Here is a 19,877-nt window from a genome sequence, read left to right on the forward strand (position 1 = left end):
AGAATAAGACTGGGAAATAAACAGCTTCTCATTTTTAAATATGTTAATTACTAAGATCTTAATTGAAGTATTTTGACTAGTTAATACATTAGTTAGAAAAAAGCCTAACTTGTAATAGTTTCAAACTACTTCTACGAACCGAAGACTTGCTAGTTTTGTCAGGTGAAGTACATCACTAAAACCAAAGTAACAATAATAAATTTGTACTGCAAAGCTGTACAATACAATATAACCTTTATACTAAAACAGGCATTATAATAAAAACTGGTTTTATAGTATAAAATGGCAAGCTACAGTCTAATACTCAAGACACATGGATCTAATAATTCAATGTTAGCGCTTCTGTTTTAGGGATGTCTGGTCACAGGAAGAGGAAACAAATTTCTTCCTTATCTAACTATTTATTTGGAAAAGAGAAAATGCACAAGAAGACTCATAGGTGGGAAAAGAAGACACCAAATTTTTGTTTAGTTAAGTATTTACAGATATTAAGCTTAACAGAGACAAATTTGGAAAAATATTCTCTGAAGTAAATGGCTTCTCAAAAAACTTTAATTTACATTTATTTGTAAACATATTTCTTTATACTTGGGTATTACTTATGTCTATTCTATGTGGATTAATTGTATTTTTAAAAAATATTCTTTTCACCCCTAAGACAGACAGATTTTTCTTCTCTTTCTTTTAACATGGTAAAGCAAGTTTTCTGCAAACTATATCCACAATACTTGGAGACAGTTATTTTTATTTCATTATTCCCATTGCAATCAAAACTTCAGTATACACTGGTTTATTTCAGTTCAAATGGCACAGCATTCAAAGTTTTAGTACTCTCTAATTTAAAACTCATAGATTATTTATTTTTTGCCTTTCCTGGAGAAATTTTTCATTTTGGCAAAAAGCCACTTAAATATCCACAATTTTTTGCTAAAAAAAAAAAATAAATTAAGATTTGGAAATATTGCTGCTCTCCTTTTGACTGTTTCATAGTTAGATCTGTAACTTTCTATCTGTGATGTTTTGAGAAATACAAGTGCTTTTCTCCTATGACCTGAAGTAGGAGCAAAATTTCTTTCTTAGTTAAAAAATACATGCAGCAATGCGAAAAAGACCTTTTTTCTTCCTAAGTTATAAGTGAAGAGAAATTTCAGCAGTTCAAGTAGAAAGAAGCAGTTGAAATTGCTTTAAAGTGTTACATGTACTGAAACATATAAAACAATGAGATGTATCATGAAGGGACTACTTCAAGGTAGAGTCAAGGAGGAGATGGGAAGAAAAGGATAAAGTTTTCCCATATAATAAGATCTATGGCTGACTCACAGGTCTCCATGAAATTTTGCACTTTCCTACACATGGGGATTCCAACTAATAAACATTCTAACCTGGGAAGCTACTGATCTGTGACAACTGATAATGCCCACTGGAAAAGAGTTAACCTAGAAAAGATACCACAATCATGAACTCTTCATTTACTTGGAAGACTGTGCTCATCCTATTCTGACTCCACAGAAAACAAAGGTTGTGGCAACTTTAAATTATAAAAAAGTCTTGCCACCAACAGATGGGTAACTAAAAGCCACGTATTACATACAGGTAACAAGACAACCCACAACAGAGAAAAGCAAGGCACAGGATGAAAAAAAATGAAGGAACAGATTTTTGTTCTAGAGCCTACAAAATATGATTTTTTTTCGGAAAAAAAATTCCACATTTTAGTATTCACAAATGTTTAAAGCCCTCCCCAGCTTTTTTCTTGAAAAAAAACCAAATACAACAATACCTTAAGACACATTAATTTTATAATATTTTATTATTTTTATACGTTTTAATGCATACGTATCTATATGCATGTAAAGACATTACTGACTTTTAGTATCACATGAGTTCATTTGCTTCTGATGACCCTTGTGTCATTTGGTTATCAAAGTAAGTTCATGTAAACAGCCCTGGAACATTACAATTTTAAAGTAGGAGTTGATTTTTCGAAGAAAGCATTTCAGCAAAAGTATATATTTAACTTATAGATTCCCAATAATCAATCACCATAGCTTGAAAAAAAACCCCAAAATTTCATCTGTACTACCATAAAAAAAAAACGTAATGGACTCGTGGTTTGGTAATTAGGATAAAGTTCCATAGCCATACTTTACCTGTCTAGATCAGATGTCAGCCTTTCGAAATTCTTAAGAATTGTAAAAACCTGAGCATCTTGACCAAGAAAGCAAGGTGGCAATAGTCCATGAATATTCAACTGTTGCCTCTCCTCCAAGGTAAAAGCCATGCCCTGAAAAAATAAAAATAAAACCATGTATAGATATACATGAGATAATTCATTTAAGAAAATTCTGTGGCAAATTATAGCACAGGTAAAGTTAGCATCAGAAAAACTATTTAAAATTACATAGTATTTAAAATTGTGCAATTATTTTGGAAAAAGATTTTATTGAGTCATAAGAAAACAGGTCTGTACAGTACAATAACTCCACCCCAGCACAGAACAAGGTAAGATCTCCCAACACCATAAGACTATTAATTGCAAAATCATTAACTTACAGCTGAAGCAGAGAGCAGCTGTATATTCTCAATCACTCAATTGCTGCTTTTTAATGAGGTCTGTCTGTCTAAAACATATTCAGAAAGCACCCAAGCTAGTCTGAGAAAGATGATGCCTTTACAGCAGAAATATGGCTATGGATTTAGGACACTAGTATTGAGCACTCTGACTGCTGAAGTTTTACTATGCTGTGGTAACTACAGCCAGGCAGGACTGACAGGATCAGACTGGATCAGACCTCTGACAGTTTCAGGGGATAAAAAGAAATTTCAGAGGAGTTTCTTCCATATATGACCTATGAAATGTATGCATTTGTTTCACACTATAGCCATTGACTGGTGGCTCCACAAACACGTTACAGCTCTCCTTTAGCATCACGCTGTTGCACGGCTTCCACTCCAGAGTCAATACTGGCAGATATGCAAGTGTCTTTGAGGTCTCTCTTAGGTTACACTAAAACTGTCTATAATCTTTGCAATATGCTTATCATGTAGCTTAAACACATTCAGAAGTTCACGTAGCAGAGATTAGGTAGCATTTATTACTCTATCAAGAAGATGTCTGTGTGTGTGTGTACACACATATAAATAAGCCATTAGACAGTTGTCTAATATTCTATATCTATCATACAACTACAGAAAATACTTTGGTTCTTATGCAAAAAGTATTTGAGAAAACACCTTGAGATCTATCAAGAGTTAAAAACGGCAATGTAATGTTTCTGCATTTATTCTTCTTTGGAAAATAAACACTACCTGAGGTACTTCCGCAACAACCTCTATAAACGGACTTTTAAAATTTCTTTGTTCATGTTACCATTAGAACTAGCTGCATCAACAAGTGATAGGAAAAAACAGGTAAAGCAACAAATACAAAAGGCATCCTTCATTCTACATTTGCACTACTCTTTCTTCTTCAAGAGAACAAATCCAGTCCCGTACACAAAGTTCTCCCTGACTTTCACACAACACCTAGTGAGTGATACAAAGTGATAAATTCATACCAGTTAGTTTGATTACCTCGACAGGTTTCTTATTTTTTGGTTGGTTTTTTTTTTTCTGTCTTTTTCAGAAATAGTCACCTCACAGGACTTACTCTTACAGAACAAAAGTATACTACAAAATCTTTCTGTGTCTTACTAGGTTACATTTCTCACACCATTTTAATCTAAATTTTCAAGTGGTTATGTCATTGTGGCTCGAAAAAAAGTAGGCAAAAAAACCCCCAAAGTAGCTCCATCACTCTATCTGCTTCATAATGCCATTAATCAAGTTGTTACCCTCAAGTGAAATGATAACTCAAAAAAAGATAAATACTTCATAATGAACACTTCACAAAACATCACACATTAGTAGAACATGCTTCTCCCATATGAGACAGAAATGAAAGGAAACCAAGTTTAATAAAGGTCAAAAACTGTTTTGCTGTAGTTCTCCACGCATACAAGATTTCAAAGGTTTCCAAAACCGTACACAAAGCCTGCAATTTTTTCGCTAATGAACTTTCAGTGACCATAAGTGAGTGTCTTCAACTGCTATCACATTTTGAAAGACCATGGAAGGAAGGGAGAGTCAACCGAGAATAATAAATAAATAAATAAATAAATTCCTCACAAGTTTATTCAAAGCTGATCCCTCTTATCTCCATTAGACTTTTTTTGGCTTAAAGGACCCACATAAAAGCTATACATGTGTGCTCAAACACACATAGACTTCAGAATCAGTTCCAAATGACTGGACTCCAGGGAGCTGCATAATTTTAGTGGATCTTTCAGTGCTGGCAATAAAGTGGCAATCCAATCATTCTCTGCATCTCTCCTTTCCCATTTCCATTAGTAGAAAGAAATGAAAAAAATTCTAAAAGTCTGTGTTTGCCTTCACTTTAGGAATAAGATACAGACTTTAATTACTATGATAGGGTTTTCCCTTGTACTGGAAAACATATTTTATTTTAAAACAGACACGTGTTACATCTTGCCAAGTGCCTTTTTTTAGAAAGTACTTCATCTTGTAATAGCCTATTTTCCACATATTACTACAGTTCCTCCAGTAAGAATTAATTTCTTTGGAGCATTACTACAAAACACATAACCCGTCTACACCCCCTATGCTATATATAGTTTGAAAATCCTTTACATGAATACTCCTCTTTGGTACAGATATTATGAACTTTTAAAATTTCTAAGGTGGAATGTTAATTCCTCTTTCCCCTCTCAGATCTCATATGTACTCAAAAGAAAAGAATTATCATTAAAATATCATATCATGGCTAGGTTTCACGAACGAAGATTTGGGAAGGCTCTATCCACAATTAAAATATATCACCTGACAATTTAATAAGAGAAGACCATTTTATGCAATAAGTGTATACTATTTCATTTGCTTATAATTAGGGAAGACCTTAACTACCCAGGATTTATAGTTTACATCTAGCTTTCTTGCACTAGCCTCCCAGATTTTCTTTTTTACATTAGAATTCTTATTTTTTCCTGTTAGAATTGTTGTTTCCCAGCCATCCAGCAGAGAGGGCTCTAGGTCTAGCTTGGTTTACACACTCCTTTCCCTTCCTGAGAGGTATACTTCGTGCACACCTGGATGGGACAGATTCCCATCATCTAGCATCTCAACTATAATAAACGATGTGGACATTTTTATTTTGCAGTCTGCATTACAAATAAATTTTCCAAGAAGAACAACAGCGTGATGATCTAAAAGCAGTGTAAGGGTGAGATATTACTACCATAAGTATTAACCTTTGCCTAAGTAGTTTCGGTTTATTCACTGCTTTATGCCTCATACACATCATAGAGATGAAAAGTAGAGTTATTATTAACCCTTCCAGATAAGAGTTTGCAATTTTTCAAGAGTTATGCTTCATATGCTTCTTTATAAGCTCTGGTTTTGGTAAAAACAAGTTGTTCTTCAGCCACCTCATTATTCTTCCTTTCTCACAAACCTTTTGGTCAAAACTTTGGGTTGGGGTTTTTTATTGCTCCTTAGGCATAAATAGCCTTTCATATTCTCAGTTGTATACAGAAAGCTCTCTGAGTCTGCCCTATTTATTCTCAAGAAGTTTAACTCATTTCAAATACATTTAACTCTGAATTTTCCTCTCCATTTGTAATGTTGGGAAATTTTGTAATTGTAGCAGCGATTTCTATTACTGCACAGTGCTCAGTATTCTTTCATTATTTAATCTCTATTGGTTTATCAACTCAGCTCATAACTACATGTGCTCTGCCTTGACTCTCTTTTCCCCCAAGCTCTCCATCTACAATGTTGTTCTAGTGCAGCTACACACACATCAATTCTCTTGTTCAGTTGCAGTACTGAAAAGCCATAAAACAGAATAAACAGCACAGTATCCTCTTGTATCAGACAGCTCTTTGAACTGGCTTTTGACTAAATTTTCAAGCTGTGCTTGAAAAGACAGAGAACACGTTCAAAATACTTCAAGAGTTGTCTCAGCCTCTGTTCACAGTCAACAGAGACAAGTCTTATCTTTTAATACAAACAAGATTGCAATGACACAGTTTTTGTTCAGATAGAATATCTGAAGCTCATATAATTACTAGGTTTACATAAACTTCTCAAGAAAAAAAGAGTGTACTGAAGCAATATGAGCATCCTGTCCACGCACTAATGAGATTCAGCTTCACTAAAGGGTAGCCAGTATTCATTGCAGGGATCCTTCTCCCATTTCTTCCAAGATCTAGCCCTCCTGTTTTGTTCTAGTAGACTAAAACCTCCATTTTTAAAAACTCCTACTCATTTAGGAAGAAAAATCATTTCCTTCTGTTGGTCTCACTGCAGGTATGCCACAAAAATATCAGCTTAACAGCATGCAGAAGGAGGCTGGCTTAGAAGAGGAAACCATGCCCACATCCAAGGTTCTTGAACTCAGTGACTCTTTCCTCAGCCTCTGGCAGAGAAGATCAAGGCCTGTAAGACTTTGGGTCATCCCTGGGACTCAGTGGACAACCACCAACACCAAGCTCAAGTACCTGCATGCATATTTGAACTGACTGGATCCGTGAAGGGGGAAGGAAGAAATGAAGAGGAAGGTAAAAAGGTGTAGCAAGGAAGTATATATAGAAGTATCATCTATTCTACAAGAAAGAAATCTCTGGATTGCTGATCTAAGATACTGCTAAGGAAAAATTATCATCTCTAAAGTACTTTGGGGACGGCAGACAAGTAGGTTCATCACTGTCTCACAGTCCATCAAAAAGTGAAAAACTCTCTGTTAAAACAACTCATTCTGCATATCTAAATCATAAAAGTGCAGTGAACCAATTTCAACAATATCATGAAAAAAGTACACAAATTTGCAGGACTCAGATATGCTCAGCATCTGCTGCCATGGCTGGAAAGAGGAGAGCTGGTGCCTCACTACCCCTTGCAGCCTCCCACCACAGCAGTTGGTAACCCTGAGCAGAGGCCAGGGATTGCTCTGTCAGTCAAAGCTCTGAGAAAACCCCCACCTGAAATCCGTGTCTGCTTAAGATCTGAATTAATTTTTTGAGCAAATGGATCTACAGAACCCTGCAATTCCATATTCTTGAAAACAAACGAACAAAAAAGAAAGTGTAAATAAGATGAATGCTTTCGTCTGAAAGATCGAAAACATTTTCCCATTACTGGAGAAGAGTTTTTTCCCCAATATGTCCCAAATGAAAAATCAGTGGCATCACTACTAGTTGCCAGTCACACATCATCCCACAATGCTTACAGCACTTCATGCACAAGACTGTCTCCAGGAGAAATTCAACTGCAGAACCAGAAGCAGTCCTTAGGAAAACATGATCTTTGGTATGCATAACTGCTTGCAAGCAATTCTTTTGCTGGTCAAGCTTTTGCCTTCAGCATTTTAGGCTTCTCATACTACTCTAGTACTGTTAGGAAGGAATCCAAGCCAAAATTAAAAAAACTAGGGTTTTTTAAGGAAAACTTCTTAAACTGAGGAAGCAACAAAATATATGCATAGTCCTGCTAGGTATGAGCTACATGAAAACAGTTTCAGGCACCTAATATCATAAGACCCTTTAGGATTAGAATATTTTAAAAAACCCCACAACCCTGCACAATTTTACACATTCAAAGAAATTATGATAAAATCTCTATAAAAATACAGAACATATGATTTTTCAAGCATTTTAACCACATTTAAGAGTTTAGTGATCTGCAAATCCCTTTGAGCTATTTTATATAATTTGTGTTTTAAAAAAAAATCACCTTACAAATGGGCAAAAATAAAGTTTTACAAGCATTTCCCCTCCATTCTGCATTTTTATTACCCAAACATGACTTCAGAGAAACCAGCTAAACAGTTTTAATACTCCATGTCCAACATTCATTTCAAGACACAATACGCCAGGAAATACTTAGAATAACTAATCTGAGCACACACTCCATAATGAACTCATTCTGCTGAAAACAAATGTGGTTCATGGCAAGAAATTGGTGTTGGAGAACTACATATGGCTAAAGATCTTACTGCTAGTTTCTCGACCCATGCTTGTCATGACTGCCAAAAAACATTACAAGCAGAGGCAGCCAATGTAGCTGTCTGGGTAAATATTTCTTCTGCAACCAGTGCTCTAGGCCAGACACGTCACACCAAGTATCTCTATAGGTAAGAAGAGGGAGTAATTTTTTAATGTTTCAAATTCACACATAATTTTCTGTTAAGGTGGTTTCCTTTGGACATGAAGAAAAACATTTCTCTGAAAACTGTCAATTTACGTTAACTTAGAGCCTCATGTTTCTTAGGAACGATTTGTTGTAAAGAATATGCACAAAAGAAGGGCTCAAACAGTAGAATCCAGTTTCATTATTTTTTTTAAAATCAGTATTATTAAAATTTTAGAGAAAAAAAGAAATCCTTTCAAATGGTACTCATGAAGACTAGGGAGAAAGATGACAAATACAAGTTGATAAGAAGAAATTATATGATCATCAGCAGAAAGCTACCCCAGTTTGAAGATGTATAGCATAGAGTTAAGAAATGAAAACTGAACACAAAAATACAAATTTTCTATTGCAATCCTCTGGTAAATCACACAGACAAAATCTCAATAAATTTTCAGAAGGAAAGACCATTGGTAACCATTTATAACACACACATTAATTAAAGTAATACTAGACTGTAAGTAGAAAAATCACTGTGACAGAACTGCCATCTTTTAAAAAAGTACAGTTATTTTCCCCCCAAACTATGCTCAGATTCCCCTTTGGGCACACTGGTTAGCTCTGGATTATGCATTTTGGATTAAGGTTTAAAAATCACTATACAAACTACCAATTAACAATCCATTAGCTTGTTTCACAGAGGAACTGTGGTTTTCCTGTCTTTCTACAGTACCTAACACACAGGTCTTGTATGGGCCTTAGCCTACAGTTAAGATCCCTAAAATAGCAGCGAATCCTGCTAAGTGTTTTCACCGGAGTTTGAAAAGCCAGGCACATACAGGTAACTACCCTGGCTGGGACAAGGAAAGAGAAAGCTAGAAAAGGAAGACTGGTGAAATGTAAGCAGCAGAACCCAGTTTAGATACAGCACTTGTGCTCCTTTCGATAAGCCCTCATGCACAGGCACCCCTCAGGACCTGTGAGACTGTGAGGCATGCTGAACATAAATGAACACAAAAATACTATAGTTGATGAGCACAGCTTTAAACATACAAGAAAAGAAGGAACTGTCCGAGTTTCAGCTAAGAAACGCCAAAAGGCACGGGTTTTATTTTATGCACTTTTTTTAAACACAGTTTTTTAATTATTTTAAGTTGAAGAACTATATTCTGGCATTTGGGATTTATATTTCAAAGCTGTTTTTCTAGAGTTGTGGTAGATCTGCTGTAGTGTGTTGAACACACAATGTTTTATAGTTTTCAGGAAAGCCAAGTGACCTGAAGTATATTCACAGCCCAATTCTAAGTCCATAGGATTTTCAAAAGCAAACTTACACAGTCAAGTCAACAGGGGAAACTGAAACAAAAGTCTAAACCAGCTTCCAACAAATAAAGCACAAATAAATACAGTAGCTAATACACACACCCATGGACTTCTGACTCAAAGGAAATGCAGAAGGCCAGAAGGAGATCAGACTTCTCTTGGCAAATTCATCATGGGAACATGTGGGCAGCTTGGCAGCCATGCAGTGAGCTGATACAGTGATTGCATGAAGCGTGATTCAGACCAGCAAATTAGAAATGACACAACACAGCACTCTTATTTGAGCAATCCTTTAACCTAGTGTAAACAATTATCTGAAAGTAAGCAAGCAAACCTATTTTAAGAAACTATTTGTACATATTTGTTTTATTATACATATTATACATAGTAAAACCTTTTTCAATTGCATAATCTCTTCTCATCTTAAATTTGAGAAATCTGTATTACACAAACTGCAGACAGTAACAAATAAACAGCAAAAGAAGTCACCAAGATAATAATAGATAAAAATATATTGCATATTGTGGTATAATGTAGGATGATGAAGTGGGTCTAGTTAAGATTCTAAATTTAGATTTTCATATGCAATCTAGGCACCTATCCTCCCATGATAATTACAGGATGTACAGTATTGTTTAAAATAAAAAGTCTAAAGAAAGATAAAGCTCACTCTAGAATAGGTACCTTGCAGTCACTCATCCAAATTGCTCCAATTACTATATTGACTATAGACCAAATTCAGATTTACACACATAAGCGCTTACTGTCAAATGGGAGGGTCAACGGTATCGGAGCAATCAACATTGCTCATTATGGCAATAGTATTAACTATAAATCAACTGCATAAGAGGCTTTCACAGCACCAGCTGACAGCCATGTACAACACTCTGTATCTCAAGGAGTACTAGTTGCCTGGATGTGGGCTGCTACATCAAGCCTCAACTGTCCTTTTGACTCTTCAACCCACAGTCCACCAAAAAATCATCTCACTCTGAATCATTCATATTACTACAGGGATTTTTAATCTCAAAGCAACCAAAAAATTGCTAGAGCTGCATTTGTACACTTTCAACCAGAGCTGGCTGTCTCAAAAGCATGTAATTTTAAAGCCATAAAATAAGTTACAAAGCACAATACATAAGGGGATAGCAACACCCCACCTTCCAAACTGACAGACCTGTATGTCTTACAGCACCTGCAGATGAAATTATTTAGATGCTCAGGGAGAGATGTGTTAGAGCAAGGTCTGCAGAGATTTCTAGGCTCTCGCTTTTCATGTGAGATAATTTTGCAGGCCAGAAGGTATGAGCTCATGTGAATGTCCTCCATAGGTCCCCATGTCTGAGGATGGAACAATAGTTTCCAGCATAGGAGGCAACACTGTGCCTGCCTGGAAGCAGTGTGTGAACTCTCCCAAGATCTGCACAGCTCCTGAGCCTGGTCATGCTGCTGACTCCATGAGAACCAATAAATTCATCACACCCTGAGTCACCAGCTCTGCACAAGGCCCTAGCATGCACTCTCCTCAAGTTGAACTCGGATCACAACCAGAAAGGCAGTGTCTGCTGCATGCAGATAAGGGTCTGTGGAAAGATACCTGACAAAACAAGGTGCCCTGAGGGACTTTCTGAATACCCAGCTTGAAGGTACAACAGTACAAGCCTGGTTTCCCAGCAAAGAGGGGAGGCTGCGCTCCCTATTATGGCTCCCACCTGGGAGGTACAATGAACCTATGCATGAGCAAACTGGGACTTGAATCAATGGGTGCAGTTATGTGCTACTAAAAGCAACACCTCGATTCTGTTTGTTATAGCAGCTAAATTAATAAGAGGCATACTAACAAGTATTGGTTGTGATCTGTGCTTCCTCTGACTCAATCCCCTATCCAGCACCTCCCACCAGTGCAGAAAGATCTATCTTGGCTCTCTTGGTTGCCCCGGCAGACAAGACCAAACAGCAGCATGAAACACAGCTTAAACTGTAGAGTCAGAGAAGATGAACAAATATTCAGATGTTGGGTTTTGGGGTTTTTTTTTTGTCCCTGGTTATTTCTGAGTCATCTTTATTTGTTTAAAAGTCCTTTGGGTTGTATTGACCTTCAAAGGTGCCTATTTGGGAAAGCTCTGGCTACAGGAACCACTCTGGAAAGAGAAAACAGCAGTTTACCACATCACTTACAAAATTATTGAGTATGTTCTTATGACAGATGTTAGTTTTCAACACAGATTACCTATGTCATAAATTAAAAACACTGGTTGTAAGCCACTTGAGAGCTCTAATCCCCTGGGTGAACCATGGTAAATCAATCTGGAAAAGGTAATAATCTCGTTAATTACTGCCTTTGTCAATATTGTCTTCTAAAGATGTATCAATGTGCAGTTTTATTTTCAGATATACAATTTATATAATAATAGTATATTAAATTGCAATTTAATTCATGATAGTGATTTTTTAAAACTACAGATGTCACTAAGTTTTACTATACCATATCTGAAATTCTACTTAAAATATTGGTTTAGTTGTATAGTAGATGCTATGAGTCACTACCCTGTATCTCTAATATATAACTCTAATCAAAGGATGCCTGCAATGCTATCAGTGGAATAACTGACAAGGTATCCCTATTTATGGACGGAATTTAGATGAACATAGTATCAGGTGACATAAAATGTATTGTTAACCAGAATGATTACAAACAAAATGGCAAATAATAGCTCTCTAACTGTAATAATTTTACAAATAAAGTACAGTTGCCAGGCATGCAGTCTCCAATATGCAATGTTTACATTTGCAAAATCAGGTCTTATTCAAGAGTCAGTCATGATTTCCATGTAGGTTGGAGAGGAATTTCAGTAACTGCCAAAAATTCCATCTGTCTGAAATAAGTACTTAACCAAATACAGGTTAGTAAACCCTGAAATCCCAGGGGAATTTGATAAACCTCATACGCTTAACAGATTTTATTGTTGCCTTTCAGGGATTAAACAGATTATCAACTACTATATTCTGGTCTTCTGACAATACTAAGCAACTAATTTCATTAGCTTGATAAACAATTAACATAAATAAATATTTTAAATACTGTAACACAGAGTTGCATAGAGGAGAGCAGAGACCAATCTCAATACTGATTTTCTCTTCTAGTACTACAATGGTATCCATCAAATCTAAAAGAATAGCCTAAAATAATGCAACAAAAAAGGATGTGAGCAAAAATAGATGATAAAAGGCACATCTGCAGAACTACTTCAAAAAAGATGCACACTTGAAGGTTTTTTCAGTGGGCAATTAAAAAAATAAAAGCTTTCCACACAGATTAGCATATCTTAAAACTGTATTTTCAAGCATCTTCCTAATTATGGCAGCACAAAAAGAAGTTAATCTCTAATGAGCAAGCTATGAAGTGCCTACTTGTCTTGCAGATGCTGACACATAAGTGACTGCAGTAAACCTCATGTTTCATACTGGGTAGATGCTTTTCCTTGACTCACAGCAGCTCCCACCTGTGTGGTCCTCAAGCTGAAAGACATTGGAACAGCTCCTTCCATACCTGCAACAGTACCAGCCTCATTAGCTTGTAAGGATTCTCCCTATTGCACCAAAGTGGTGACAGGGAGACTGGCCAGCCTGGTGAACTACAAAGATTTGACCTGAGAGCCGAGGGCACTGAACCGTGTCAAGTGACACCAGTTACACAGACTATCAGATTACTCAGGAGTAGTGTATTGTGTCTAAAAGTTACGTGTCTACTCAAAATTAGTCCTCTGGGCGCCCTCCACAGACTAGGAGGAAAGACTGAGTAGGACCCTAGGTGGTACCCTTTCCTCTTTTTTAGTTCTATAATGTAAAGAACTATTTCAGACAAAATGTGTGAAATTAATACTTTCCATTGTCACAGGCAACCCAGGATTTCTATTACTACAGTCTGGTAATACAATCTATAAGCCTTCAGTCATACACAGACACTGCATGCATTGCACAGCTATTGACCATTTCCCATTCTACAGATTGCCAACTTACTCTTCCTTTAATCACCTCAGTCTACAAGCTGGTAATACATGTATATGTGAAAATAGCAAAGCCTATCCAAACCCTTTGTTTTTGGGGAGCTTGTTTCACCTAACTTTGGCATTTTTTCCTCAGAATTTGGCAGTACATTAAAATCAATGTAAAGTAACATGCAAAATTTACACTCTGAATGCACTTCATCTATAAGCACAGCCTTAATTGCTATCCAGAAGGTAACCATACCATTTTTGCTGTAACAATAAGCATCCTACTTGCAGCATTCTCTTGTAAATAAAAGTATTTTTCTTCTTGCTGAAGTCACTGAAAATTCATGTAATCATGAACAATGTGAGAAAAAAAAAATTGCCAACTTACGACTCTGAGTAAGCTGACTAGTGGATAGCAACAGATTCTCTTTTTTAATCCCAAAGTGAGCATTTAATGTTGTGCACAGGAATGGCTTATTACTGTTTACATCCCTTTTTTAAAAAAATAAATAAATTGAACAGGTTTTAGGACAGAGGCCCATTTATTACTGGTGACCATACAGCATTTGCTTCAGAAGATGTTAACCAGGGGGTTCAGCTGTAGTTCTGTTCTGCATACTATTTTTCCCCCTTTCTTTAAATACTTTACCCCAGAGGCACTACCATCATCACTAATGGGCTCGGCCTTGAACAGTGGTGGGTCCGTCCTGGAGCCGGCTGGCACTGACATGGGGGAAGCTTCTGGCAGCTTCTCACAGAAGCCACCGCTGTAGCTGCCCACCCCTCCCCTGGCTACCCAAACCCACACAAACCCAATACATAGTGAAAGAATGTATAGAAACTTGAGCTATCTTTTCTGTCATACATTCTCTGTTAGTTTTGCTCAGTACGTAACAATGAAACACCTGTTTTCGTGACATGGCCTTTCTTCCATTTTGAATTCTTAAACACTCAGAGTAGCCATCAGTAGCCTCACTCATTACTAGAACCACAAGTCAGGATCATCACAGCATCTGAAATACCAGCTAAGGGATAGAACAGTGCACGTACCTGTCACACAGTTACACCTCTTCCTGAAAATTGTAAGCTTATCTGAACTTTGCTACAATTTTGTTTGATTCTATCCCTTTAGATTAAGGCAGGAGGAAAATACAAATAGGGAGCAGATTGACTAGGAAGGCAAACCCTGAAACTCAACAGGAAAAATAAGATACAGCCAGTGCAGAATTTTAGTGTGAGTTCTGATTTTGTAAGTTAAAACTGTTATTTAACCAGTTATAGAGAGAAGGTAAAGTCATGCAGCAGCCTTTGACAGCATGGAAAAAGTTAGTTGATTGAGGGAAGATATCTACTAATGGTAGAACAATTCCATTTAAAACTGCTGTACCAGATTCATCCATACAGCTCTGCTTTTCCCAAGATACAACCTGTGTATCAGTAGTATCTATTTGCATAGAAAAGATCAGACTGAAATGAATCATGGAAAAAGCTGTGATAAAATGGGGTATATCACTTTTCTTTTTATTTGACTGCTCTCCAAAAAAGCTTGACTCATTAAAGCAGACAGTAGATTAAAGAAAAGTGAGTATTATGGAAATAAAATCTAAATGGTAGTTAAGGAAACCAGCCAATATGAACCATCTGAATTTGCTATCAGGCACACAAGAGCTCTGTCTGAAAGAAAATTCGCGACAGTGAAAAAATGACAAGAATCCTCTCCCAGTAAAGCCAATTAATTTCAAGTTGCTAATGTTTTCAAAGCAAACCAAGGATTTAGTTGCCCTCTTATCTAACTGTGCCACTCACAGAAACTCAAGTCTAAAATAATATGAAAACAAGAACCAAACAGAAAAGAAAGAGCAACAACAAAAAAAACCAAAAAAAACCACCCCAAAAAAACCATTATATTAAGAAACCTATTTTCTTTCCGGATGTTGAAAAATGTATCCTGGCAGTAAACACTAAACACAAGACTATTTGAATCTGAAGGAAATTTTGCTCCTCAATTCCAACTTTTCATTCCAATTTGCTAGCATCTAATTATGCAGACCAACTACAAGATTTTTCTAGCTACCTAACTGAATAACTGCTGCCTTTCCTAAAGGAAACTATGGTGCCAGATCCATCACTAGTACAAAATTAAAACAAATATCTCGCTTAATCCTAATCATTAACCACTGCCCTTGATAAGGTTGTTCTGGACACATAGAGTTAGCAGACCTATAAATAGATCATCTACACAACATAGTATGGAGCAACCAGGAGCACAGAAGAGGAAGAATTGTGAGATAAATTGGCAAAACACTGTATTTTCAGACTAGTAGCTAAGGCATCTCACAATAAAAAAATACTTCTAACAGAGTTTTTCAAGTCTTACATGGGATCCTTAAGCTTAAGGTGCTACTTGCAACATATTTTAGGCAACAGTGAGAGATCTGCTCAGGTTAAGAAAGATGATGGATCATCAATTTTCATCAGTTTCATAATCGATTAACTATAAAGTAAGTCTTGAAACCTATCAACAATCCAGAGTAATGTCAATCACACCAGTAACACCAATATTAAGCCCCTTTCATGCAAAATTGAACAAAAAACACAGTAACAAAACCAACTCAGAAAGGCATTTGTATTCTATTTACTAACCTGTACATACAAATGAGCACACTAAACTTATTTTGTGAGTTCCTGAAGTTCAAACTGCATATTAGCATTACTCATTAGATAAAAACATGCAAAAAAGCACATAAATAATAAGGGCTATATCAAAGAAACCAATCCTCTCCACCAAAATCCTAGCTGAAATCCATGATGCAGTGGATCCACAGGTCTTGAGCAAGAATCACTTCTAGCCTCAACCTCCCTTACCACACATCAGAAAGCCTCCTTTGGGGCACATTAACTTTCTGGATATTGTTATGCAAATATTCGTGTGACTGGTGGTTTGACATGAAAAGTGCAGCCACTTCTCTGCCATTTCAATTAAACAAAGTTTAGTGTTCACCAGGCACCTGATGGTTAAAAGACCATCTGATGAAGAAAAGCATAGTACAGAAGTACTAATTTTCCTAGTGCAGGAAACATAGCTGTAGCCATCACTGGGGATTTTGTTTCATTAGTTTTACTATTTCTACACATATATGAGACTATATCTTATTTCCAGTCTGGCAGTAGACAATATTCAAATGCATTCGTTGCACACTATTACAAGAACTCCCACGTGAGTATGTTAAGGATCTGTGCTGTCTTCAAGGGCAAGAAATACAGAGATAAGAAAAGAAATAGTAACAAGAAAACCCAACACAGATCCATTTTGACACTAAGGCATGAGTGTCATGTTTCTTCTCTAAAAGATGAAAGGATCACAATAAAATGTCTGACAAGCTTATGCAATAAAATACGCATACTTATTTTCTCAACTCAAACAGCAAACAAATTGAACCAACACTGTTTCAAAGAACACAAAATCCTGCTCTTTAGCTTTAGTCATCCAAACTGCCTTTTAGGGGTTTTAGGCAGCTTATGGTAGTAACTTTAAATGCAAAAGTAGACCACAATCATGGTGGTTGTCTGTACCTCACCTATTTATACTATAGCAATACTGCCAGCTGCTATTCAGACCATTTCACATGCAGGTATAGGAGCCTTCAGATATTCACAATCACTCCCAATGCCTATGTACTGAGAGCTGGATGGTAAGCTCCACAACAAAACAAAATCTTCTATTCTACCACTGGTCCTGACTTTTTGGCAAAGGTAACACTGTTTGCTGTGTGAAATGAGAGTTGGTTGGTTTTTAGAGGAACTAGTTTAACTCTCCTTCCCCAAAAGTGTTGGTCTCAAAAGCAGTTTCCGCTGTTGTACAGAAGCATCAGTTTTAAGTCTCTCAGCATAGCAAAGCAATGGTTGAAATGAACAGATTTCTTTCATCAGCACTGGCATTCAAAATAAGACGATATGTCTAAGCTATAATATGCAAGATTTTCCAAAGACTTATTTTCCAAAGCTTATTTTTCTAGTAGGAAATGGGATTTACATACACTGAACTTTAAGATTTATTTACAAGATTCGCAAGAAAAACTGGTTTCATTATAGTATAGAAAAACTACTTCTCACTGCTCACAGGAAGCAAGTTTCAATACTGCAAAGTCACTAGCCTTCCTAGAAACACTGACCCAATTTATTTACTGGGTGGTCTGCGAGGTCTATCTGCCTCTCACAGCGGCCAAGAGAAGTAGCTGAATTTTCCAGAAAAAAAAAGTAAAAACAGGAAAGGCACACTAAGGAGTTGCTGGAAGCTGCTGAAAGAGCACAACAGTAAGCAGAGAAAGAGCGTCGAACTGATGTGACTGAAAGCAATGGAAATGAAAAAGTTAAACAGAAGGCCCAAGCAGATGGGGAGTGAAAAGCCAGCTAAGCAAGTGAAACAGTAACAGGATTTATTTTCTATGAATAACTGAAAGACAGTTCAAAGGTAGGAGTCACAGACAAAATAGAGCAAGTCCAACCTGTGCATAGAACACTAAGATCAGAGAACATGCACGAATGCAAATGCGAAGGCTGAAGAAGTGAAGCTCAGAAGAATACAAGAAGGAAAAAACAGGTGCAGCAAGTAATTGTGCCAGAAGAGCTTTGGACTGCTGCAATCTGCTTTGCACACACTACGCACACAAAGAACCTTACTTTGCTGTTTGCTCCTATTTATGCCTGGATGGAAAGCTGAAATCACACTGCAAAAGGCAACATTTCTTTTTCCAGGCAGGGGTGGGCAGCACTACCCCACTGGAATCTCATAAAGAGGAATCCAGAGCCCCAGCTGGGTTTCAGTGGGAATCACAAATCACACACTTAGAGGGGAATATGAGAGTCCCTCAAACAAAACAGGTACCCAAAACACGTCATCCATGGGGAAAGCATCTCCCAGCTTGGCAAGTTTTTAATGCTGGAATCTTTAAATTACTGTGTAGAACCAGAACTATTTACTAGTCCTCTGCAAAATGAATGCTTTTGTTTAAGGGCTAAACAAGTCTATTATTAGTAGTACTGTAGAAAATGGTAAAAAAAAAAACCCTACTAGATACTCTTAATTTATTCCACATGTGTGAGAATGAGCTGAGCAGCATTTAGAGATTTCTAACCTTCTACATTCTAAAGTAGGCATACAGGTTGTGAAAGGTACATATATAACTCCAATAAACACAGATAATTAGAAAATTCTGGATTTTTGTGTACAGAATCCACATTTATCCTGTTACACATACAGACATATTCTTGACAAATCAGGTAACTTCCTCCATAGACTACACAATTTGCTAAAGAAGAAACATCATCTGGCAAAAACAATAAAAGAAAAATACATTTTTAAAGTAAAGTAATTAAGTCACGAAGTTTTTGCTTGGGTTATTATCTGTGATACTGTGGTATCTAATGCTTGCATTTCTGAAGTGTCAGTGATAGCCAAGTTTAAGATCTGTTACTTAAAAGTAGGTCAGGAGAACTTCTTGGCTGGGCTCACGTAGCTCTGCAGATCAGTAGATCTTGTACTCACAACTGTGTTAAGTTTGAATGCCTTCTCATTCTTTGCTATCAGTTACATTGTTAAAGAAATCTGCCTGTTCAAAACCAAAAACCCATCAACTCACATCCTTCTAAGAGGAATTCTGCATTCCAATAAATTCCCAGTCTTTCAGAAATAAAAAAAAAAAAAAAATTGTTTATTTGTTTGTTTCAGATGAAATCTTGTATGAAAACGCACAGCACTGGCAGAAGTTCACCAAGAAAATCCCAAAGATTTCAGTATACCTTTTAAACCATTAAAGCAAAACTTTTATCTAGACTATTAGGTATCTTTTCACACACTTCTCTTCAGACACATACACAACAGTAATATAAAAGTCACCATTGCTTATTCCATTTAGAAAATAACATTTTGCTTTCCATAAGCTTCCCAAGCATTCATACTGATTTTAGATGTATGGTCTGACTTAAGGGGTGGGGTTTTTTAATAAAGAAATTGAATGGTAAATTTCATAAATAATACTGCAGGTAGCTTGAATAAAACAGAATTCAAGTAATAAAAATCATGTGATTATAAAAGTCCTCTTCTCCCTCCATCACCGCCCCACAAATCCAACCACATGCTGAGCTCTAAAATGGCTGACCAGAAATTGAGAATATCTGCTTAAGTTAGCACTGTTTCACAGATAATTATCACTGGAGAGGGAGCACATCTATGCTGGCTTCCACTGTTTGATTTTTCTTCTTTTTTTTTTCCTTCTAAAGAGAAGAAAACACTAAAATACATCCCAAGCTTTCTTCAAAACTGGATGCAAAAAAGTCCACATGCCAACATTAGACAGTTTTATATGCACAGTTTAT

General features: G+C 36.5%; 1 protein-coding gene across 1 annotated transcript in view; it reads right to left on the reverse strand.

Annotated features, from left to right (window-relative positions):
- Positions 1-19,877, reverse strand: part of ME1 (malic enzyme 1) — a 164,001-nt gene that overhangs the window by 122,690 nt on the left and 21,434 nt on the right. Inside the window, exon 2 of the mRNA XM_027645062.1 lies at positions 2,151-2,284. Within this exon, the coding sequence (XP_027500863.1) occupies positions 2,151-2,284 (134 nt within the window). The remainder of the gene's footprint in view (positions 1-2,150; positions 2,285-19,877) is intronic.

The sequence above is a fragment of the Corapipo altera genome, unplaced genomic scaffold, assembly GCF_003945725.1.
Source record: "Corapipo altera isolate COAL_440 unplaced genomic scaffold, ASM394572v1 2, whole genome shotgun sequence".
Taxonomy (NCBI): Eukaryota; Metazoa; Chordata; class Aves; order Passeriformes; family Pipridae; genus Corapipo; species Corapipo altera.